We start from the raw sequence: 25,972 nt of genomic DNA on the forward strand, positions 1-25,972 counted from the left end.
GACAAGGGAAACCCTACTAGCTAGCTAATTCAACACACAAGGAGACAGAGTTGGAGTAGCGTGGTGTTACAGAAATGGGGACAGCTGCTTATGAGGATCTCTGTGGAAACTTAACCCACGTGGTTCCATTGCACCAACTTCTGCTCCTCCCACTGAAATGAAACCATCTGCCCTCTGTATAAATATCACTGGGGATCCCAACTAAAATTGGAAATCTCCCCCAGTGCAAGTATCATGAGTTTGAATCTTGCTGTCAGGGTGATGACTATTTCAAGAGTCCACAAGAGCAAGAGGTTAGCAAAAAATATATTTTATTTTAATTTTGAATAAAGACACTAATGCAAAAAAAATCACATCTTTAAACTTCATAAGCAGAAATTCGACATAGGATTCTCTTTTCAGAATATTCTATTAATAACAAATCAAACAGATATAAGACAGACAAATTATTAAACAAAATTCAGGATCAGGTACAAAAATCAGTGTCTGCTCTACATTTTCAAAACATGAAACAGATACTTGTGGAGCCTTGTACAGATGGTCAGTAATAATTCAGTGCCCGGTCTGCTTGCATTTCAGAGCAAACTGCAAAATGGATAATCTGTTTCAATCCCATTCAAATCGTACCTACTCCTTTCCCTGTGACTTGCCACCTTAAAATACTCTCACATTTAGAAACTATGCTGTATGATAGTATGATGCAAATACTTGTGTCCATCAAATACCTTTGCCAACTATTTTAGAAGTGTTACTCAATTTGGAACAGACAGATTAACATTTGTAAAATGAAGGGCACAGTGATTTAAAGCACATGTGTTCAGGCTTCACGAGATAATAGTATGATTTTCAAGCTTAAGATTTCCCTTCAAAGTCATTAAGGTTGCTACAAAATCCCTTTATCACGTGTCAGTTCATCAACCGGAGACTTTAATTCTGTTTCTCACTCCACTAATGCTGCTAAGCATTTTCTTTTATCATGTGTACAGTATCTGACAGCCACTGTTTTTACATAGTAAATACTTAACAACACCAGGGTATTGTAAAAGGAACCACTAGGAGATGGGCCACCCTTCAGTTGGATCCTTCAGTTTAATGTCCTGTCCCAAAAATCCATCTCCAATAAAATTTCTGCCACTATGCCTTCATGAATGTAGAATTAAGCATATCATTTGATGACTTATCGTTGTGTTTAGAAGTGACACTGACTGATATAATCAAAGGTGTTGGTGAAATAAAACTGACATCACAGAGGAACGGCTATTCTAGGGTAAAGGACCAAGATGTGGGGGAGCCGGTGTCGGACTGGGGTGGTCAAAGTTAAAAATCACACAACACTAATTTATAGTCCAACAGGTTTATTTGGAAACCCTTGCTTTCAAAGTGCTGCCCCTTCATCAGGTGGTTGATCTTATACTCCACAACCACCTGATGAAGGTGTGGCGCTCCGAAAGCTAATACTTCCAAATAAACCTGTTGGAGTATAATCTGGTGTTGTGTGATTTTTACAGTGTAACCCATCAAGGTTCAGCTGGTTTGGCCACCACCAATCATCGTGTGGAGCAACGATAAGAACAAAGAAAATTTACAGCCCAGGAACAGGCCTTTCCACCCTCCAAGCCCGAGCCAATCCAAATCCACTGTCAAAACCTATCGTCCAATTCCTAAGAATCTGTATCCCTCTGCTCCCCACCTACTCATGTATCTGTCCAGACGCACCTTAAAAGAATGTACTATGCCTGCCTCTACTACCTCTGCTGGCAACGTGTTCCAGACACCTACCACCTTCTGTGTAAAGTGCAATGATAATGGATTTGGTTATTGATCATAGTCAACCTACCAGACAGTTCACCTAAATAAAATGCAAGAAAATCTGCAATGGTGGAAAGGTCTAGGTTCAAAATCATCAGTTCCTTTATTACATTGACCACATGTCAGACCTCAAAATTGCTGCATCACAGATCAGCAGGACCTTTTTGTAATTAATTCAGAGGACATGGACTTTGGATCCTTAATTGCTCTGGAGAAGGTGGTGGTGAGCAGCTTTCTTGAACTGCAGCAGTCTATTTCATACAGGCATGCCACGTCCCACCCAAGTGCTGCTTGGGAGGGAGTTCCAAGATTTTGACCGAGTGACAGTGAAGGAACAGCAATATACAGTATTTCCAAGTCAGGATGATGACTGGCTTGGAGGGGAACCTGCAGGGGGCAGTGTTCCCATGTATCTGCTGCCTTTGTCCTTCTAGGTGATCACAGCTGTAAGTTTGACGTGAACTCTAATTGCTCCTCATAGAGGAAATTCCTGATTTCAGAACTTACAGCTAGGAAATGGAAAACTTGTCTCAGGGTGGGGATTCATAGCTTCTGGTTAAAGTGTTAACAGTAAAAGATCCATCATGAAACTGCAGTGGTGTACCAAATGTGAGGGGAACATTTGTCGGGGGGGCAAGAATTGAAAGCAAATGGAACAATGCAGTCATAGAGTCATAAAGATGTCCAGCACAGAAACAGACCCTTGGGTCCAACTCGTCCATGCTAACCAGATATCCTAAATTAATCTAGTCTCCCATTTGCCAGCATTTGGCCCATATCCTTCTAAACCCTTTCTATTCATATACCCATCCACTTTTAAATGTGGTAATTTGACCAGCCTCCACCACTTCCTCTGGCAGCTCATTCCATTTTGTCACCTCCCATGTGGTACCTGTTCCCCCTCTTTCCTGATGAAGGGCTCATGCCCAAAATATTGATTCTCCTGCTCTCCTCGGATGCTGCCTGACCTGCTGTGCTTTTCCAGCACCACACTCTCGACTCCTTCTTTCCTCCTGTTTTAAAAGTACAGGTACACAATCCTTTATCCGAAATCCCGAAATCTGAAATGCTCCAAAATCCGAAACATTTTTTCGCCAAGTTATGTTCTCCATTACAAGATTGTTTGGCGTGCAAACAGTTGACCCACCTCCACACCCACTCGACCCATGTCACTCAGGTGTGATGTGGGGTTGTGGCCCAGCACTGGCAGGCGTCAAACCCTATTTCAGCACTCGTAGTATTCACAGGTGCATCTGCGGTTGGTAACTTTTCTTTATTGCACCATGAAACTGTCACTTATTCCGAAATCCAAAAAATTCCAAATTCCAAAAACCAACTGGTCCCAAGGGTTTTGGATAAAGGATTGTGTACCTGTATCATTGTTTTGATTTTTTTTTGCCAAAATTCCAAAACAACCTAACAGGTTAGAACAGTAATTACTGCTCCAAGAGATCGAGGAAATCAGCTCCAGCACTAAATAAAACGTAAAAAAGGAACAACTCTTACAGTTGGAAATAAAACATCCCCATCTATTTTTCTTCTGAAGGGATAGACAGGGAGAACTTGAGGAGCTGTATGTCTCCTGAGCTCAAGAATGGTCATGGGTGTCAAACACTTGGATAGAAACATAAGAACGGGCCATTCAACTCCTCAAACGTCTTCTGCCAGACAATTAAATTGTGGCTGATCAATTGACTTGATGCACGTTTCTATTGAATGCTTAAAGTCTGCAAAAAGACATCTCAACAGCATATAATAGAGGAATCTACAACATGTCTCTAGGCGAACAGTATTGATGACACGTGCATACCTAATTGAACTCTGTAGCAGCTTGTAATTCATGATTGAGAATCGATTTGCTCCAACTGATGACATGACCATAAAACACATTCTTAAAAAATAAATCTATTTTCATATCAATTATTTTACTTGGAATATACTGCAAGAGTTCTGTAAGATATATGTATACAGCAGTGGAGTAGCTCAATATCATGACATAGATCACATTTAAGAAACGACACAGTATTTTCTATAATTCACGCATCAATGTGTCTGATATTTGTGTGCATTGCAGAAATACAGCAACAGAAGGCCATTCAGCCCCTCCAATTGTTCTGGCATTGAAGGAGATCAGAACTATCAGTGCTGGGAAGTGGAAAACACCCATCCCAATGTTATCATCAGTCACTCCCTGTTGCTTCGACCTTGCTTCAATGCCCCCTCAGTATAGCCCTCATACAGGCAAACCTCCACGCTCTATCAACCTCAGCAGTCGAGTGAGATTGCAATGTAGTGATAATTACGAAATGAGCCTGGCTCAGTCAGTAGCGTTCTACACCTGAGGGTCAGCAGATTCAGTTTCAGACTCTGACCGAATGTCGAGTGATACAACAGTGCAGGAACAAGGCAGCAAGCCATTCCTGGAGGTACTCGCCCCTGATGTGTCAAATGAAGGTCCCTTTGCTGACTCAGGAGGATATTTATGATGCTAGAACAAATTACTGCAGATCCTGGAATCTGTACTGAAGACAACAAATGCTGGAGATCACAACAGGTCAGACAGCATCCATGGAGAGAGCACAAGTTAACATTTTGAGTCTAGATGATTCTTCATCAGAGCTGAAGTAAAATGTGGAGGGGACAGCATTTATGGTACAGTTTAGAGGTGGCGGGGGCTGGGGGTAGTGGGTGTAAGGGTGCCAGAGAAGAAAAGATGTTGATTGTTTAGTTTAACCGAATGGAATGTGAGAATGACAGAATAATGGAGTGCTTCCTGCCAGGCTTGAAAGGATAACGCTTGGGACGAGGGGAAGGGAGGAGATGACATCACCTTAAACAAGAGTGAAGAAACGTTCACAATCTGAAGGTGTTGAACTCAATATTGAGTCCAGAAGGCTGTGAAGTGCCTGGTGTGGAGATAAGATGTTGTTCCTCCAGTTTGCACTGTGATGCACTGGAATGCTGCAGCATGCTGAGGACAGACTGTAGCATAAACACTGTCCCATCCACACTTGACTTCAGCTCTGATGAAGAGTCATCTAGACTCGAAGTGTTACCAAACTTAAGATACCACTGCCTGAGCTGGAGAAGAACAAATGTCTGTCCAATATGCAGGACTTCCCCCACCCACCCCTTCCACCACCGCCCCAACATGCAGACTCCCCAAGCTCCTCACATGAAGAATTCCACCTCACAACAGACCAACAGCTTGCTGCTATTGGTTGAATGGCTTGCCAAGAAAACAGTTTGAGTCAAAGAGGGTGGCGCTGGAAAAGCACAGCTGGTCAGGCAGCATCTGAGGAGCAGGCTTAAGCCTGAAATGTCGACCCTCTTGCTCCTCGGATACTTCCAGCGCCACCCTCTTTGACTCTGATTTCTCCAGCATCTGCAGTCCTCACTTTCCCCAGAAGGAGTTGATTAGGGCCACTTTTTGCACAGCCAAATTAGCAATAGGGTCACGGAATCGTGAATGGGATGCCATTTGGCCCATTGCATTGTGCTAGCACCCAGTCTGCAGGAGCACCTCACCTACACTTTTTTCCCCATAATGCCCTGCAATTCCTTTCTTGTCAGTTTAGTTATCTAATTCTCTTTTGAAAAGCCTTGGGTTAATCCTGCTCCAACAAACTCTAAGGCCGCGCATTCCAGATCTTGCGGCGTAGAGAATCATCGCTCATATTTTGTACACATCGAGGTTGAGGTGGGGGGAGGGGGGGCTGCTGCAGCCATCTTCAAACAGCAAAGCCTTCACCTCCTTGGGACGGTGGGTAATGTTCTCTCTAAACTACGCAGTTGTTGCTCCGAGAGTCCGGGTACACCGATTGTCATGCCATCCATGTTCTTGGCATTGTCTTCTGGTTTCAGGAGTCACTACCTCAGAGGCCAGCACAGAAGGGAGAGAATGACAAGCCAAAAGGTGGGTAGTGGGCACTTCTAACATGCAATCTGGCGTCCCACCGCCCACAGTGACACAATGAGCAATGTTATGCCATACACACTCCTGAATAGCCCATCTGATGGCACAGTCCCCTTCAAAGTGGGTACTGTAAAAATTATGTTTTCGCAGGGAAAGCATGGGAGCGCTCCCTACTGACTTCACAGAGAAAAACAACACAAAATGCTGTTGCTACCCAAAACCACACACACTCCCAAGATCCTGCCCCCTTGTGGCTAGGCAGCCTTTCTGACTTGGCAAAAGCATTTCCAAGCTCAGTGTTGGACCAACACAAATCCAGCAAGCTCGGGGGAGTGGGAGGGGCTGTGGTGGTGCCCATCTGATGGTACAAAGTGAGATACAAATTTCAGAGGACAGTTGGTGCGGAAATTGAAACCATGGTGTTGGCATCTCTCACTAGCTGTCCAGCCAACTGAACTAACCAAGTCCAAAATATCGAAATGCATTATACAGTGAGCACGGAATGGCAAGTCAAAGTAAATGGCTAATAGGGCATAAATTTTATATTTACTCAAAGGAGTAATTATCCAGGTCATCATTGCTTACATAAGATAATGGAATCGTATACACTGGGGACATCCTTTGTAGCTGGATTCTAGAGGGCTAGTTAATTGACTGAAGGGTTTGTTGGACCAAATGGGTTTTTGAATCCTTGGCTCTTGTTTTATGCACTTGTCCACTTAACCACCAAATGTGGTGACGTCAACTAATGGCGGGTCTCCATAATAAAGAAACAATTCCTCTTCCACAATTGGTATTGAACAATGTCACTTGTTCTATAAGCAGCAAGAATGCATTGGAAAACTGGACAACGTTAGAGTGTCACTGCTCTGTAGCAGGCCATTCAGCCTATTAAGTCCACTCTTCTGTCATTTGTCCCACCAACCTCATCCCCCCACTGTCCCGCTCACACAGCACCAGTATTTCTCTTTCACACGCATCTGCTCAATTCCATTTTCTTTAAGTTTGACTCTTCATCATCAATCATCTGGACAGTTAATATAACATTCCAACCTCTTGGTTATTATAATGCCCCCTTTTGAGTCCTTGTCTAATTTTCTAAAGTGAGCAAGTGTGTGTGTGTGTGAGAGAGAGAGAGAGAGAGACAAAGAGACACAGAGAGAGAGAGAGAGAGAGAGAGAGAGAGTGTGTGTGTAGGGTCCAAAGCTGACACACACACATGCCAGCTGAGAATCGAATGGCCACCCTCACACTGTGAAATACGGCTTTGGCAGCACAATGCAACAGTGCCAACTCCAGCTGAGGCACGAGCATGTTTGGGCATGCAACCCAGGCCTTTGAGCCTGATAGAGCCCCCACCCTGCACTGACAACATCTCCTGACAATGAAATGGGTCACTCATCTGTCTACCTCCATCAATCAGTCGTGAAGAGATCAGTTCTGAAAAGGAATTGGGTCTGGACAGCAGAGTCTGTACAATCCATCTTGACAACTCATCGCCCTCGAGGCCACTTTGAATAGAATATATCCAGTCCACCTACGGTCGACACTTGGAAATACATCATTGCCTTTTTTCTGTGCTTGGCTCAGGGTTTCTGCAGTGCTGATGATGAAAGTACTGGTGTGGATAATCCATCCATGGAAGCAACGGGAATGTGGATCTGTGTGTTCCCCGCTGAAGGAAACTGTAAAGACAAGACGGCACTTACTGAGAACTTACAAACATGGAAAGCAAAGGCCATTCAGTCCCTCAAACCTGTTCTGCTGGCCATCACTTCCTGATTTGAGGATTTGAAGTTTGGCTCTGGCCCAGAGTTGGCTCTCTGCCAGCTAAGTGAAGCCATGTGTCATCATTCTATCCATCTGCCTTGGCCCCATAGCCTTCTGGTTTAAGTCGCAAACATCTAGCAATCTCAGATTTGAAATGATAAACCTCCATCCATTATTACATTATCTTTTTGTTGACTATCCTTTTCATAATTCATTCCTGAGAAATGGATGTCACTGGCAAGACTGGCACTTGTTGTCCATCGCTAATTGCCCTTGAGTCATGTGGATTGCTAGGCCATTTCAGAAGGGCAGTTAAGAGTCAACCATATTGAAGTGGATTTAAACGGAGAACAGTACAGCAAAGGAACAGACCCTTCGGCCCACAATGTTGTGCCAAATAGGACACTAAATTAAACTAATCCCTTCTGCCTACACTTGGTCCATATCCCTCCAGTCCTTGTATATTAATGTGCCTATCTAAAAGCCCCTTAAATACCCCTATGATATCTACCTCCACCACACCCCCCAGGAGTGTGCTCCAGGTCCCTACCACTCTCTGTGTAAAATAATGCCCCTCACATCTCCATGAACTTTTCCGTCTCAGTTTAAATGCATGACCCCTAGTATTAGACATTTCGACATTGGAAAAAAAAATTCTGTCAACCCTATCTATGCATCTCATAATTTGATAAACTTCTATCGAGTCTCACCTCAGCCTCTGCCACTCCAGAGAAAAAAAACCTGAGTTTTTCTAGCATCTCCTTATAGCTCATACCCTCTAATCCAGGCAGCATCCTGGTAAGCCTTTACTGCACTCCCTCCAAAGCATCCCTATCTTTCCTGTAATGGAGCGACCAGAATTGAATGCAATACTCTAAGTGCGGTCTAAGAAAAGTCTTATAAAGCTGCAACACGACATCCTGACTTTTGTAATCAATTCCCCAACTAACAAAGGCAAGCATGTCATATGCCTTCTTTCCCATCCTATCTACTTGCATGGCCACTTTCAGGGAGCTATGGACTTGAACCCGAAGATCCCTTTGTACATTAGTGCTGTTCAGGGTCGTGCCATTAACTGTATACTTTTCATTCACTTCCTTATATTTATCCATTTGGTGTCATATTGAAGCCATACTAGGTAAGGACGGTAGACTTCCTTCCCTAAAGTGTATTTGTGAACCAGATGGGTTTTTGCAATAATTGAAGATATATTCATGGTCACTATCAATTTCAGATCTTATGAAATGAATTTAAATTCCATTAACTGCCCTGGTGGGAATCGAACCTTAGTCACACACAGTAACCTGAAACAGTCAGAGGAGCCAAGTGAGATTATCACTATAGAACAGAGAACAATACAGCGCAGAACAGGCCCTTTGACCCTCAATGTTGCGCCGACCTGCAAACTATTCTCAGCTCGTCCCCCTACACTATTCCAAAATCATCCATATGCTTATCTAAGGATTGGTTAAATCTCCCTAATGTGGCTGAGTTGACTACATTAGCAGGTAGGGCATTCCACTCCCTTACCACTCTCTGCGTAAAGAACCTGCCTCTGACATCTGTCTTAAATCTATCACCCCTCAGTTTGTAGTTATGCCCCCTCGTACACGCTGACATCATCATCCTAGGAAAAAGATTTTCACTGTCTACCCTATCTAATCCTCTGATCATCTTGTATGTCTCTATCAAATTGCCTCTTAGCCTTCTTCTTGCCAATGAGAACAGGTTCAAGTCTCTCAGCCTTTCCTCATAAGACCTTTCCTCCAGACCAGGCAACATCCTGGTAAATCTCCTCTGCACCTTTTCCAATGCTTCCACATCCTTCCCAAAATATGGGGACCAGAACTGTATACAATATTCCAAGTCTGGCCGCACCAGCATTTTGTATAGTTGCAGCATGATATTGTGGCTCCGGAACTCAATCCCTCTACGAATGAAACCTAACACACTGTATGCCTTCTTAACAGTACTATCAACCTGGGTGGCAACTTTCAAGGATCTATGTACATGGACTCCAAGATCCCTCTGCACATCCACACTACCAAGAATCTTTCCATCGACCCAGTACTCTGCCTTCCTGTTATTCTTCCCAAAGTGAATCACCTCACATTTAGCTGCATTGAACTCCATTTGCCACCTCTCAGCCCAATTCTGCAGTTTATCTAAGTCCCCCTGCAACCTGTAACATTCTTCCACACTGTCCACTACTCCGCCGACTTTAGTGTAGACTATAGTACCATCTTCCCAAGCCTCCTCCTCTACCCTCCTCCTCCACTCATCATTAAGCAGTCAGGGGAGAGCATGTACTAGTCTGCCCTTGGGGACAGAAACTTAGAAACTAGGAGCAGAAGTAGGCCATTCAGCCCTTCAAGCCTGCTCAGTGATTCAGTCAGACTATAGTGGATCCTTAATCCCAACACCATATTCCTGCTTTCTCACCATGTTCTTTGATGCCTTTAAAATCTAAAATTTGTTTAAGTATCGGTGTGCTGACAGATCAAGTGGTTCAGAAGAGACAGTTGCCCATTGACTTTCCTTCATTAATATCTGAAATCTTTGCCTCTCCTTGCTGACTGTTGAATGAAGGCAGCACAGTGGTTCAGTGGTTAGTACTACTGCCTCCCAGCTCCAGGGACCCCAGGTTCAATTCCACCTTCAGGGGACTGTCTGTGTGGACATTCTCCCTGTGTCTGCGTGGGTATGTCCTGGGTGGGTACTCTTCAGAGAGGTGTGGACTCAATGGGCCGAAAGGCTTACTTCCACAAGTAGGGATTCAATGAAATGCCACAGATTCACAGCTCCCTCTCTAACAGCATTGTGGCTCTACCTACACTAGATGGACTCATCACTACACTCCTCATGGATAACTATGGATAGGCAACATTTGCTGGCCCAGCCAGCGATGTCCATGTCCCATGAGTTGTTAAAATAAATACAGGATCTGAGGCAGTGTCTACAGCATTTAGGGACACTTGTTCAAAGCCAAAAACCAGCCCGTCTCCCTCACATTCAACACTACCATTTTCAAATCTCGTTACACTTGGCTCTCTATACCCTGGTGTGAGCAAGTATAATGTTGGCTTCAACCGACCCTGTGTAAGGCCAATAATACATTATTCTGATGTTGCGGAAGTTCACTTCCAAGAGGTGTTGATCTATTAGATTGGTTCAATAAGCTGAAGATTAGTATGAGCCATATCTGCACGGATTCGCCCAATATCCCATTTGTCAGAGAACCAGCAGATGTACCCAATGTTGTTTCTCCAAATTTCCATCAATCTTACACCAGAGATACTCCGGGAGCCCCGTGGAAATCTGATGTCCGTAAAGTTCCATCTTCAGCCTTACCTGAAATGAGAGTTTGGCTGGGCTCATTGGTGCTATTGGGCTAAGTGTGCTCCAGAAGTGAATGGCAGATGGTAAAGCACTCGGTGTTAGTATTATTGGGGTCTGTCAAAAAACAGAATGTAAAATTAAAGACTTGATAAAATAAAACACAGTTCAAACCAATGTTTTGGCATATACTGTCCCACTATCAGATGTACGGTAGGCCAGATGCAGAATAAAGCATTGCTTACTTAATCCTAAAATAAAGAAAATTTAACTCTAGGTTATATCTACATAACTACACACCATACATCATTCAGCTCATCAAGTCAACACTGACCCTCTGATGAGCATCCCACCCAGACAGCTATCCCCTTGACCCTACATTCACCACTGCACATTCTGGATACTACAGACAATTTAAGAAGGCTAAACTGCACATCGTCCGAGTGTGGGAGGAGACCAGGGCACGCAGAGGAAACCCAGGCAGGTACAGGGAGCATGTGCAAACTCCACACAGTCAATCGCCTGAGGCTGAAATCAAACCCAGGTCCCTAGCGCTGTGGGGCAGCTGTGCTAATGGGAAGAAACTGTTCTTGAATCTGTTGGTACCTTCTGCTTGACGAAAGAGATTGGAAGAGATTATGACAGAAATGGGAGAGGTCTTTGGTGATGTTGACTGCCTTGCCGAGGCAGTGTGAAGTATAGATGGAGTCAGTGGATGGAAGGTTGGTGTGTGTGATGGAATGGGCTGGGTTCAGGACATTCTGTAATTTCCTACGGACCTGTGCAGAGCAGTTGTCTTACCAAGCTGCAATACATCCAGATAGAATGCTTTCTAAGGTGCATCTATAAAAGTTGGTAAGAGCCTTTACAGACATACCGAATTTCCTTAGCCTTTTTGTCCCTCTAGTCCCAGTCTCTCCCATGAGGGGAAACATCCTTTCAGCTGCCATCCTGCCAAGTCCCCTCAGGTTGCAATAAATTCATCCTTCATCCTTCTAAAAGTAAACAGATACAGGAATTCTATTCCCCTTGCAATAAAACAAACCATCCCATTTCCCTTCCCATGCTAAATTGCCAATGTCCAGGGAGGTGTAGGGTAGGTGGGTTAACCATGGAAAATGTAGGGGAAGTGAGTCTGGGTGAGATGTTCTTTGCAGAGTCAGTGGGGACTTTTTGAGATGAATGGCCTGTTTCCAAACTGTTGGAATTCTAATGCTAATTCTCGAACACTGGCTGCACACCAAATTTGGATTCCTTTCCGACAGCAGCCATATCCCTCATTAAACATTCCCCCACTTCATCCCAGAAATCAGTCCTGTGAACCACCTCCTTCGAATGACCTTTCCTAAATAACTCGACCAAAACTGCACACAGTAAAGTTGCCACAGTCCCATAGAAATGACTGGTGGCTGTTCAGTCTGGGGAATCATCCTATCTCAGGAGAAGGGAGTGGTTGGGAAGACAGAATCTCAACAGCTACCTCAGCCAGTGCAGGAATTGAACCCACCTTGTTGATGTCAGTCGGCACTGCAATGATGTGGAGGTGCCGGTGTTGGACTGGGGTTGACAAAGTTAAAGATCACCTGGTGTTGTTGGATTTTTAACTCTGCATTGCAAACCAGTCTTCCGAGCTAACAAACTCCCTGCTGTGTAGTACTGCAGATATGATCTCACCAATTCCTTGTACAACTGCAACAAACTATCCCTACTTCTGTATTCCTTTCCGTTGGATTAAATGACAACATCCCACTTGCCTTCCAAATCACTTGCTGCTAACTAATGTTTCTTGTGATTCATGTCACAGGACAGCCAGATCTCTCTGTACCTCAGAATTCTGCAGTTTCTTTCTATTTAAATAATATTTTGGTTTTCGAGTCTTCCTTCAAAGTGAACAAGGTCACTTTCTCCCACATTACACTCCTGGTAATTATTAAAGTCCCAGTTACGTATATATCACTTCTTACGAAATCAGTAACATATAAGCAGTACAGACGTCACAGATATGATGCAGTTCTCAATCTCAGACATTTCAATGACTTTTTTTCCTCTTTATTCGGGACTTTCGGAGGAAATCGACTTTTATTGAGCCATCAACACAAAAGATTCCAGAAATTAACAGTGGGAAATATTTCAGCTGATCGGTGGCAACAGACTGATTTTTCATGATCTCAGCTGATTATTACCAAACCAAAAAATCTAACTTTTTCCATCAAAAATAGTCCTATTGCCACCTTGTGGGGAAAATAATAACTGCATCAATCTTAACCTAAAACTATGTTAAACAAATCATGCAACACCAGGTTATAGTCCTACAGGTTATTTGGAAGTACTAACTTTCAGAGCACTACTCGTTCGCCTAGAGCGCTCCGAAAGCTTGTATTTCCAAATAAACCTGTTGGACTATAACCTGGCGCTGTGTGATTTTTAACTTTGTCCACCTCAGTCCAACACCAGCTTCTCCAAATCAAACCTATGACTGTGACCTAGATATTCCGATTTCTGTTGGAACAGATTCGCACGATGATAATTCTGCCTGGTATTGCCCATTTACCTGTTGCCAATTTTTCTACCCAAAATTCTGAGTCTGTCTTGTCCCAAATTGGTGGGAGATTAACCAAAAGAACTGCTGATGCTGTAAATCAGAAACAAAAGCAGGAGATGCTGGAAAAGCTCAGCAGATCTGGCAGCATCTGTGAAGAGAAATCAGACTTAACATTTTGGGTCGGTGACCATTCCTCGGAACGACTGAAGAAGGTTCACAGAGTCATGGAGGTGTACAGCACGTTGGTCCAAATTGTCCATGCTGACCAGATATCCTAAATTAATCTAGTTCCATTTGCCAGCACTTGGCATATCCCTCTAAACCCTTCCTATTCATATACCCATCCAGATGCTTTTTAAATGTTGTAATTGTACCAGCCTCCACTACATCCTCTGGCAGCTCATTCCATACACACATCAAAAAGTTGCCCCTCAGGTCCCTTTTAAATTTTTCCCCTCTCATCCTAAACCTCTGCCTTTCAGTTCTGGATTCCCCCGGACTAGGGAAAACACCTGAAACGTTTACTCTGATTTCTCTTCATGGTTGTTGCCAAATCTGCTGAGCTTTTCCAGCAACTTCTGTTTTTACTTCTGGTGGGAGATGAAGGTTGGCGAGACGTTAAGGTGACAGGTGGATGATGGGAGTAGAATGCCAGGTTTGTGAGGGACTAGGGCGGTTGGTTGGCGAGGGCGTTAGGGTGACTGGATAGTAAGGCTTTCCTAGGACATAAGGGGGAAGTTAACATGCTCTTCCTAAAATAGGGCACCAGGTTTTTTTTACTTCTGCCCGAGAGAGCAGACACAAATTCAGGCGTAATGCCTCAGTATAAATGCAGCATTTCAGACATGGCATAGCGGTTAGCACTGCTGCCTCATAGCACTGAGGATCTGGGATCAATTCCAGCCTTGGGTGATTTTGTGGACTTCGTACATTCTGTGTGGATTTCCTCCGGGTGCTCTGGTTTTCTCTCATAGTCCAAAGATGTGTAAGCTTAGGCCTTTTTTAGATTAGATTCCCTACAGTGTGGAAACAGGCCATTTGGCCCAACAAGTGGGCAATTTAGCATGGCCACTTCACCAGACCCACACATCTTTTGGACTGTGGGAAGAAACCGGAGCACCCGGAGGAAATCCACGCAGACACGGGGAGAACGTGCAAACTCTACACAGACTGCCACCCGAGGCTGGAATTTGAACCCGGGTCCCTGGCACTGTGAGGCAGAAGTGCTAACCACTGAGCCCATCGTGCCGAGGTTGATTGGCCATGCTCGATTGTGCCGTAGTGAGCAGGGGTGTCCAGATTTAAGTGGATTAGCTATGGTAAAAGCAGGCTTACGGGGGTTTGGTGCGGAGCTGGATTTGGGTAGGATGCTGTTTGGAGGGCTGGTGCAGACTTGATGGGCCCAATGGCTTCTTTCTGCACTGTAGGAATTCGAACAGTCAATGGAACGTGAATCCAGGAACTATGTTCAAGTCTCAAATGTGGGATTTAAACCTATGACTGTCTAGCATGGAATCAAGGGTGCTACCAACTGAGACACAACTACAGAGGAACCTCAATTATCCCACATTCAATTTTCTGAATATCGAATTATCCAGCAAGACCGTAAGGTCCCAGTGCTTAGCTTACCAATGCTATCCAGCATTCGATTATCCGAAATTCGATCAACTGAACAAAATACTCCCTGCCCGTGTCCTTCAGATAATTGAGGTCCCTCTGTAATACAAAACCTTTTAGATTCTATTCAGACCCAGTCAGCTGATGTGATAGGAGGTTTCAGCTTTTCTCTTTGCAAGTTGGGTGAGTTAAGGTGCATCTTAAATCTATACTGACCTTACGATTAAGATCATACCTGAACATGCTGGGTAATCAGCGTTGGAGTGACAGCACTGGAGGCAGGAAACACCACTGTATTCACAACACCAGTGTTGCTTTTATCTGGAGGGGGACTGTTCTGGGCAATGAGCAGCGTAGCTGGCAGCTCCAGATCCTTTGGCTTCTTGGTTTTTGCTGGCTGAAGGTTACCAATGTTCTCTACCTTCATCTGACCTGGGCTGGGCACCTGAGGGACATCATCATCGGCAGGTTTGGTATCAAGGACGTCACATTCCAACTCCTCAATCGTCTCTTCCTTTACCTTGAAATCTCCCTGGAAGGGGCTCTCTCTACCTGTTTCCATAGAGACCTCACCGCCATCTTGCAGCTGTTGCTCCTCACCTTGGCGTTGAACCTCAGGCTCCTCAGGAGACCTCTCGAGAACCTGGACTTTCCTGTCGAGGATTGGCAACTCCACGGTTCCAGGAGGGGAGTCGTTGGCCTGATCCCGGGATCGGTGGTTGTTGCTTTGCAGTGACTGGATGGTGAAGGTTGAGTAGAGGCCAGAGCGCATGTATTCATTCCGGGATGAAACTCTGGTGGTGGGCTTCAGCTGCCTCTGCAGAGAAAGGCCTTCATCCTTCGGCCTGGTTATTGCCCACTCACAGTCGGAGGCATCACACTTTTCCGGTTCCATCACCAGGCTGTCTGGCATAGACACAAACTTATAAACAAACTTCTGTCCGTTCACCTTCTTAATGATATTCTGGAAAAGAAATGAGTTTTGTGAAAGAATAAAATCAAAAGAGGCAACAGGGATGTAGACCCTAACTTTTGCCATTAGCAAGCTGGAAGCGTAGTTCAGATCTTGAGAAAGATAAAAGGGGCTTTGTTCCCCAATAAGTCAAAATTTGACCCCCATGTGTTGCTTTAAAAATAGATTATCAATCCAATATTTTTCCTAAGTGATGGAGGCTGATACGATTGCAATATTTAAAAGGCATTTGGATGGGTATATGAATAGGAAGGGGTTAGAGAGATATAGGCTGAGTGCCCACAGGTGGGACTAAATTGGGTTGGGATATCTGGTCAGCATGGACGGATTGGACCAAAGGGCGTGTTTCTGTGCTGTACATCTCTATGACACTATGACTCTATTCCAAAAGCTCAGAGCCTTGACGTGGGAAGGCTCCAAGTGTGTTGACTGCTCTCCTTTATCTCACCAACCTGCAATCTCCACCTGTTGGGCTTTTCCTATTGTTATCTAAGAGACATATTGTACAATTTGCCACCTCCTCAGTGGTGCAAGATGGGACAATAATGCGGTGAAATGACCCTGGAGATAAACTCAGCCTCTCCTCAACTCACCAACTATATCAGGGTCCTTAAGTGGTCAACTCATGGCCCATTAAGGTCCTCAACCCGCCATCTTCCCAAACACCTGCCTCCCCAGTCAGGTGAGAAAGGTGCCTAGTTTCCCAAACCTGGGGACCAGCATGATGACTTCGGGGATGGGGAGGGTCAGTGAATTCCAATGCCCCAATGTCAGGGTAATCAGAGTCTGGGATTGGGGCAAAAGGGATGCCTTGGGACTAGGATGGGATGGCCTTGGAAAGACATGTCCCTGCCCTTGCCTCCAACCACACTGACCAACCACTCCCTGTGACCCCAACCAACGACAAGAAGTTAAGAATGACGTATGTTCTCAATGCTGGACTCCCTCCCTCAGGAGTAAGATCTCAACAAGGAAAATCCTGAGCCCCAGAGGCTGCTGGCAACTGACTGGCAGTGCCAATACCTGTGATAAGGCAAGATACCCGCTGTCCTCATTATGCCTTTCAACTCTTGGGGAGTCAACTTTGTGGTGTTGGGGGTGAGGTGGAGGTGACGTGTTAGTTGCCACCACTCCACACTGAGGAAAAAGTCTGTAAATCACACCCACTCAGTCATAACCGCACAGGAGGAGCCCATGTTGTTTCTGTATTGATCTATTCAATCAGTCCCATTTCCCCTCTCCATCTCTACAGCCCTAGTTTGTTTATCCCCTGGAAATTTCCTTTTGAAATCATTAATTAATACCACTCCCACCACCTCTATCGGAAGCAAGCTTCAGATCACTGTCACAAACTGTTTCAAAACATTCTTCGTCACGTCACTCCCCTCCCTGATGTGATGTTTTCTGCCAATTTAATCATTGGCGCTGGCTGACTTAGATCATAGAGTCAAATGCACAGAAACAGACCCTTCGGTCCAACTCATCTGACCAGACATCCCAATCTGATCTAGTCCCATTTGCCAGCATTTAGGCCATATTCTTCTAAGCCCTTTTAACTGTTGTAATTATATCAGCCTCCACCACTTCTTCTGGCAGCTCATTCCATACACACACCACCCTCTGCGTGAAAACATTACCCCTCAAGCCCTTTTTCAATCTTTCCCCTCTCACCTTAGACCTATTTTTGTACTCCCCCAAACTAGGAAAAAGACCTCAGCTACTCACCTTATTCATGCCCCTCTTGTTTTTATAAACCTCTGTAACTTGGGTGTCCTCGAAAGTGTGAAGTGATTCACTTTGGAAGGTTGAATTTGAATGCAGAATACAGGGTTAAAGGCAGGATTCTTAGCAGTGTGGAGGAACAGAGGGATCATGGAGTCTGTGTTCATAGATCCCTCAAGGTTGCCACCCAAGTTGATTGGCATATCAAGAAGGCATATGATGTGTTGACTTTCATTAACAGGGGGACTGATTTTAAGAGCCATGAGGTTATGCTGCAGCTCTATAGAGGCCTGGTTAGACTACACTTGGAATATTGTATCCAGTTCTGGTCGCCCCATTATAGGAAAGATATGGAAGTTTTGGAGAGGGTGCAGAGGAGATTTACCAGGATGCTGCCTGGACTGGAGGGGATGTCTTATAAAGAAAGGTTCTTTAAGAAAGGTTCTATAAGATCACCCCTCAACCTCCGAAGCTGCGGGGAAAATAATGCCAGCCTTTTCAGCCTCTCCCTGTAGCTCAAACCCTCCAGCCCTTGTAAATCCTTTCTGACACCGTCTCAACATTACAACATCCTTCCTGTAGAAAGGTGGCCAGAATTGTACAGTGTACTCCAAAGGTGGCCTCACCAAAGTCCTGTTCGGACGATTTGTGTTGTAACCCTGGGTGATTCTAGCGTGCTGCGCCCACGTCTGGTTTAAGTGAAGCCCAGTCTGAACGCAGGTTGCCCTCACCTTGTCATAGTAATATCGGAGTGCTCGGCTCAGCTTATCATAGTTCATGTTGGTCTTATTCTTTCGCATGCCCCATAGCCGCGCTACCTCCTCAGCATTACGTAGCTTAAACTCGCCATCCTTAGATGTCCAACAAATGAGATCATTCTTGTTCTCGTCCAAGAGTTGCCGTAGAAACTGCCACAATGTTATCGAGTTGTCCATCACTGACCTGTGCAAGAGAGCCAATCGGTGGAACCAGAAAATGCACATGAGCTTTAATACCAATAGATGCAAAACATTATATCTGTGTCATGCCTTTCTTTTAATTAGAATCATACAGCGCAGAAACAAACCCTTTGGCCCAACTCACCCAGGCCGATCAGATTTCCCAAGTTAAACTAGTCCCGTTTGCCTGAGTTTGCCTCATATCCCTCCAAATCTTTTTATCCATGTACCTGTCCAAATGTCTTAACTATTGTAACCGTCCCTGCATTCACCACTTCCTTTGGCAGTTCATTCCACCCTCTGTGTGAAAATATCACCCCTCATATTCCTTTTAAATCTTTCCCCACTCACCCTAAATCTATACCCTCTAATTTTGAACTCCCGTATGCTAAGGAAGAGACCTGTGCAATTTAATTTATGCATGCTCCTCATGATTTCATAAACCTCTAAACTGGCGCCCCTCAACCTCTAACACTCCAGGGAAATGACTCATTCATGGGATGTGAACATCATTGATGAGGCCAGCATTTCAATAATTGCATCTCTACAGAGCAGATAGAGGCCATTCGGTCTATTGAGGCTGCACTGACCCTCCAAAGAGCATCGCACCCAAACCATAAATTTGCAATGAGATTCTGAATCCAATCTTGAAATGTAAACTCAGAACAGTTTAATCCCCGCGGTACCTCACACTCAGCATTTGTCCAAATTGTATCACTGTGCACGAGTTGGTAGCCTTGAGACAGAAGGTTGTGAAGCCAAGACTTACTTCAGACTGGACTCTCCAGTCCATAACTGAGGGTGTGCTGCACTGTTGGAGGTTCTGCCTTTCCAACAAGAAGGTAAATTATGAGTCCTAGTCAACCATCTCATGTTGATATATAAAAAATCTCATGGCACTACTAAAACAAAGAGCAGAGGGAGTTATTCCTCGTGTCCTAGCTAATACCTAAAGGTGGCACAGTGGCTCAGAGGTTAGCATTGCTGCATCACAGCACCCATGGACCCAGATTCAATTGCACCCTCGAGCAAGTGGCTATGTGCACTTCCTCTGGGTACTCTGGCTTCCTCCCACAGTCCCGCAGGTTAGGTGGATTGGCCATGCTAAATTCCCCATAATGCCCAGGGATGTGTAGGTTAGATGGATGAGCCATGAGAAATGTAGGGTTATGGGTGAGTCTGGGTGGGATACTCTGCAGAGGACTGGTGTGGACTTGATGGGCCAAATGGCCTGCTTCCACATTGTAGGGATTCAATGTTTCTAACCCTCTATCAATTTTACAAAAGCAAATGATCTGGTATCACTGTGTGTAAATCAACTGTCACATTTTGTAAATTGCATTTCAATAGTACTTAATTGGTTATGAATGGCACTATAAAATGCAAGTCCTTTTTCAACTTAACTCACTTAACAAACTCATTCCTACGCTTCAACCAATTTCTTATTCGCGGATTAGAACCCTTCAGTCTCCCTTAAACTTAAAGGGTTGCCTCCTAAACAGAAAACTGAATGATGGCTTTTGAAAATCAAGATACAACATATTGCAAAGTTCTCCAATTAAAATACCATTTCCTAGGAATTTGGGAGTAGTTGTCGATCATTTTGCCCCTCCAGCCTTCCGCCAACCTAGAGTCAAGAATTCCAAAAACTCACTACCATTTCTTCCTCAAAGTCAGGGAGTCAGGCCTTTCCTATCTGAATATGTTATTTACTAAGTTATCATACTAGTGACAATTACATTATTTAGGATGTACTCTCTTCAGCTATATCTTTCTTTCTTTCTCTTGTTCTTAAATTATTTAAAACAGTGACGTTTTGTGGAAACAAATGAAAGCTTTGCACTGTATTTTATTGCATCCTTACTGTAAAATACATGTGACAATAAAATCAAAATCACATCAATTTAAGTTAGTATTGCTATGATAATTGTTAGGACCAGGAAAAATCCCTGCCTTTAATCTCTTCAGTTAGCCACAACAAAGAATTTTTCATTTCTGTTTAGCATGCATCTATATCACCCTTGAACTAAAATGTAATGGTAGTTGAAATTAAGGAGCAAATTACAAGGTTTATTGGTTGACGAACACCAATAAAGTTAGTAATTTCAACACACACACAGACGTATAAAGTTTATAAAGGGGAGAGTGTCTGGTACAGAAAATAAATTACGTAGTTTAAAAAGTCCTTGAGGCGTTAGGTTTGAACTTGAGAGCAATATTGTTTAATTGATGTATTGTATTGTCTGCAATGAGTTCTTAGTGAATGGATTTTTGTTTAATTTGCCTGATCACTGGGCACTGTTTTCCAAGAGGCTAACAAAATAGGAGAAAGACAGCAAGGTTTTAAGGTGGACTACTTATGAATTTATCATTCTTCTAAATCTCTTGGCCCAAAAACTGTTGCCAGAAACAAATTCCTTTTCATATTCCTGTGTCTAGCTTCACTTTCTTTCCCCACGGTGGATGATCTGCAGGTGAATTTCAAAATGGTGTAAATCAAACAGGGGATACAGATCTGAGTAACTGGATTCAAATATTTTGAAAACAGGTTAATTTCAATTCAGAATGGATATTCTCTTTCATGAGATTGACTCAACTTGGTCAGGTGATCATACTAAGTCATTCTTTTCTTTTTCAAAACCATTTTAGGCTTAGCGAGTTTTGAGAAGATTTGTAGCTCAGATTGAGGTTCTGGATGTAGGTTTGCTCGCTGAGCTGGAAGGTTCATTTCCAGACGTTTCGTCACCTACTAAGTAACATCTTCAGTGAGCCTCCGGGCGAAGCACTGCTGATGATTCCTGATTTCTATTTATATGTTTGGGTTTCTTTGGGTTGGTGATGTCATTTCCTGTTCTTTTTCTCAGGGGGTGGTAGATAGGGTCTAATTCAATGTGTTTGTTGATAGAATTCTAGTTGGAATGCCATGCTTCTAGGAATTCTCGTGTGTGTCTTTAAGCTGTATAAAGTATCAGGTAATAGAAAAAAGATGAAGCAAGCTAAAATTGACAATAATTGTGTTATGATTGTGGTAAAATTTGACTAAATCCTTGTAAACTGTGTTTTGCCCATGAAAATGAGCATCTTGCTGACCTGCATTTTGCTTTTTTGGAACTTTCCTATCATCCACTCTATTATAATGCCATTTCTTCCCCCACCCCATTCTTGCACACCCTCACCACAACATCTATAATGCCAGATTCATTGAAGAAATGCACTCTAGGTGCATCTCTTTATAACTGATTCAGTCTCATGACCTAAATGTCCCTGGCAAGGTGAGCATTTAGTCACAGAGTCATGGAGATGTACAGCATGGCAACACATCCCCGTATTTTTAAGCTGTGTCCTCTGGTTCGGCACTCACCCATCAGCGGAAACATGTTTCCTGCCTCCAGAGTGTCCAATCCTTTAATAATCTTACATGTCTCAATCATATCCCCTCTCAGTCTTCTAAACTCAAGGGTATATAAGTCCAGTCGCTCCAGTCTTTCAGTGTAAGGTAATCCCGCCATTCCAGGAATTGACCTCGTGAACTTACGCTGCACTCCCTCAATAGCCAGAATGTAAGACACTTACACAAGGTGTACTAGTTTACTGCATCCCACTCTGCTACAAATTGTACACCTCAGTTTCTGACCCATCATTCCTCACTTTGATGTTGGGTCAAAGGCAATGAAGCTTAAACTCTCTTTGCTTTTGTAAGAAGGTGAGCAGATAATAAGCAGAAGCATAGCACGGGTTTTGGTGGCACTGTTGGTTGGTAGACTTGCGCCCACGTCTAATAATCTGAACCAGACTATTTACATTAAGGATGGTGATAGTCTATCTGGAATGATCATAAGCTGGTAACCCAATTGGGACTTTTTTTGGTGTTTTTGTAGGTTATAGCTGTTTTCAGAGCCTTTGACATTTGGATCTTTCTGTGTAAAGGAGGCCAGGTGGCCCATTGTACCTGCGCCAGCTCTTTGATCTGTAACTGTACAAATATTCCACTTCCAAGAGTAGATGCACTTTTGCTTTTGAAAAATTCTATCTTGTCTTTTCTATCTTGACCAGATTTTAACACGGAACTGCAGAATCACACAGCCATAATATCACAGGAGGCTATTTCGGCCTATCATGACTGCACTGGCTGTCCAAGTTGGCAATTCACCTACTGCCATTCTCCCCAAAACCCTGTTACATTCTTCTTTTGCAGTTAAATGTCTAATTCTGTCTTCAGCACATCAATCGAACCAGCCTCCACCATGCTCTCAGGCACTGCGTTAACCACGCGCTATGCAAAAACGTTTTCCTCATGTCTCGCTAACTTTTTTTGTCAATCATTTCGAAATCTGCTCCCCCTCACTGGCAATCCTTTTATGAGTACAAACAATTTCTATTTACTCTATGTAGACCCTAATGATTTTGAACACTTCTATCAAAACCTCTCTGCTCCCGGGAAATAGTCCCATTTCTCCAATTTAGCTTCATAATTGAAATTTCTCAGTGTGGAACCATTTTTGTGAATCTTTTCTGCAATCTCTCCAATACCTTCAGACTTTTCCTAATGTTCAGCACTCAGAACTAGATACCCATACTCCAGCTGAGGCTAAATTAGTCTTATACAAGTTCAACATAACCTCCTTACTTTTGTATTCTTTGCCCCATTAGTAAAGCCTTGGACTACATATGTTGTATTAACAGTTCTCTCAGCCTACTCTACCACCTTCAGTGACTTATGCAAATAGACATGCCTCTGCTCCTTTGGAGTTACACACCTTATTCCATATTATCGCTCCAAGTTCTTTTTGCCAAATTGAACCAAATTGAAATTCACTTGTCTGCCCATTCCATCAACTCATCAATATCCTTAAGAAGTTCAACATTATCCTACTCACAGTTCACAATGCTTCCAACTTTTATATCATCCAGTTTTTTAAAACGATGCCCTGTACAGCAAGATCTTGGACACGAATATGTGATGCCTGGAAGTTGTTATTTAATGATTAGATTTTTGAATCCCCTTTGTATGAAACCCTAACATCCCATTTTCAATCACATGCGCCACATGCGACACTGAAGAGTTGAGAGCGAAGGCTCCTTAGACACAGTTAAATGGCTTAGAAGGTTAGGATTAGCCAGGAATCTGCGCTACTATAATGTGGCAAATGGGCACCACTCCATGTCAAGCCTGGGACAAGACAAGGAGTTGGATATTCCATGAACTACCAGGATTGAATCCATGCTATTAATATTGCTCTACACACATTCTCACCGACTGAGCTTGCCAACCCTCACAAGTAAAGGTAATTTGACTTGAGAACCAAGCCTCGGAAAGGTGGGATACATGAAATCCCCCTTGAGAGCAGTTGGTTCATCAAAAATGCCTGCTGACGCATTTGCAAGATGTACGTGCAGTTCTGGAATCGAGAGATGTGATACCACTGCCAAGGGTGCAGAGGAGATTTACCAGGATTTGTTTGGGCTGGAGAAGTTTAGCTATGAAGCGAGATTGGATATACTGGGTTCTTTTCCTTACAGCAGGGAAGATTGTGAAGGGACATGACTGAGATATACACAATTTTGAGGGGCATAGTCAGGATAGAGAGGAAGAAACCTTTTCTCCTTGATAGAGGGATCAATGACGTAGGGCCATAGATTTAAGGGAAGGGGCCAGAGGTTTAGAGGAGATGTGGGGAAAATCATTTTCACTCAGAGGGTAATCTGAAACTCGCTGCCTCTAAGAATGGTACAGGCAGAAACCCTCTAAGCATTTAAGAAGTATTTAGATGCATAGTTGCAATTTCAAGACAGATAAGACTATGGGACAAGTGTTGGGAAATGGGAATAACATAGTTCGGTAGTTGTTTCTGACCACACCGACTCAATAGGCAGAATAAGTTGTCGTCCATTTAAAACTGGGAAGGGGAGGAATTTCTTCTCTCAGTCATAGAGTCATAGAGATGCACAGCATGGAAACAGACCCTTCGGTCCAACCCGTCCACGCTGACCAGGCATCCCAACCCAACCCAGTCTAAGGTTGCAAATCTGTAGAATTCTTTACCACAAAACGCTGTCAAAGCTCAATCATTAAGTATATTCAAGGCTGAGATAGACAGATTTTTAATCAGTAAAGTAATCATGAGGATAAGGCAGGAGAGCGAGTTGAGGATTATCAAAGCCACCGTGGTGTTGGTGAATGGTAAAGTAGATTCAATGGGCTGAATGGCCTATGTCTGCTCCTATGTCTTAAACACATGAATGAGAATTAGGACAGTCAGCCTCGAGTCCAATGCATCGTTCAATAAGGTCATGGCTGAACCGATTACTCCACATTCCTGCCTACACCTGATGTACATCAGGGTTCTGTTATATCCGGTCATGGGTTTGAAGGAGTTTATGTTGTTGTTCATTAAGCTCCACCCAATCCGCCGCTGCCACTCAGGTGGAGGTGTTTGAGATCTGCACCAGGTTCCAAGAGGAGCAGATGTGATCTGCACCAACACCTGATGGTCTGAAGTAACCATGCTTAGCACATTAATGTAAACTTACATTTTTCTAATGTGCAACCAAGCTTGGAGGTGTCACTGTTTCCTTTTCTAGTCACGCTCCTCTGCTGGTCAGAAAAAGTTTACGTTTAACCAGGTTAATAGTTTGGATAATTATATCAGGCTTAGATTGTGACAGGTAAAAGCAAATTACTGCGGATGCTGGAATCTGAAACCAAAAGAGAAAATGCTAGAAAATCTCAGCAGGTCTGGCAGCATCTATAAGGAGAGAAAAGAGCTGGCGTTTCGAGTCTAACTGACCCTTTGTCAAAGCTTTGACAAAGGGTCAGTTAGACTTGAAACGTCAGCTCTTTTCTCTCCTCACAGATGCTGCCAGACCTGCTGAGACACAGACACAATACATACAGACACATGCAGAGAAATACACAAATATTGACAAACACATAGAACACACACAAAGAAACAAGCACACATACAAAATACATCGACAAACACACACATAGCCAGACACATACACACATAGAAAGATGCAGACTCTCACACACTGTCTCACACACACACAGATATACACACATACACATCTGAGATGAAACAAAAAATAAAAAAAAGCAGTGCCCCATTATTCACAAAGGATGCAAGGGACACACCAAATCTGGTTAGTCTGACCCTGGTGGTAGTTGAATTACTGGAATCAATATTGAGAGATAGGATTAACCATTTCTTGAAAAGTCACTGGCTACACAAGGAGACTCAGGATAGTATCTTAACTGAATATTTTCATGAAGTAACAAGAAAGATTGATGAGGACAGAATAGTGGATGTTGTCTACATGGATTTTAGAAAGTCATTTACCAGGATCCC

At 43.6% G+C, this 25,972-nt stretch overlaps 1 protein-coding gene across 2 annotated transcripts in view; it reads right to left on the reverse strand.

Annotated features, from left to right (window-relative positions):
- Positions 1-6,887: 6,887 nt before the first annotated feature.
- Positions 6,888-25,972, reverse strand: part of LOC122558838 (ETS domain-containing protein Elk-1-like) — an 85,386-nt gene continuing 66,301 nt past the window's right edge. For both annotated transcript variants that reach the window (XM_043707665.1, XM_043707664.1), the window contains exons 2-5: positions 18,417-18,627; positions 15,226-15,954; positions 10,847-10,948; positions 6,888-7,410 (exon numbers count right to left, since the gene is read on the reverse strand). In XM_043707665.1, the coding sequence (XP_043563600.1) occupies positions 7,312-7,410; positions 10,847-10,948; positions 15,226-15,954; positions 18,417-18,620 (1,134 nt within the window). In that variant the 5' untranslated portion in view covers positions 18,621-18,627 and the 3' untranslated portion in view covers positions 6,888-7,311. The remainder of the gene's footprint in view (positions 7,411-10,846; positions 10,949-15,225; positions 15,955-18,416; positions 18,628-25,972) is intronic.

This window comes from Chiloscyllium plagiosum, chromosome 18, assembly GCF_004010195.1.
Source record: "Chiloscyllium plagiosum isolate BGI_BamShark_2017 chromosome 18, ASM401019v2, whole genome shotgun sequence".
Lineage (NCBI taxonomy): Eukaryota > Metazoa > Chordata > Chondrichthyes > Orectolobiformes > Hemiscylliidae > Chiloscyllium > Chiloscyllium plagiosum.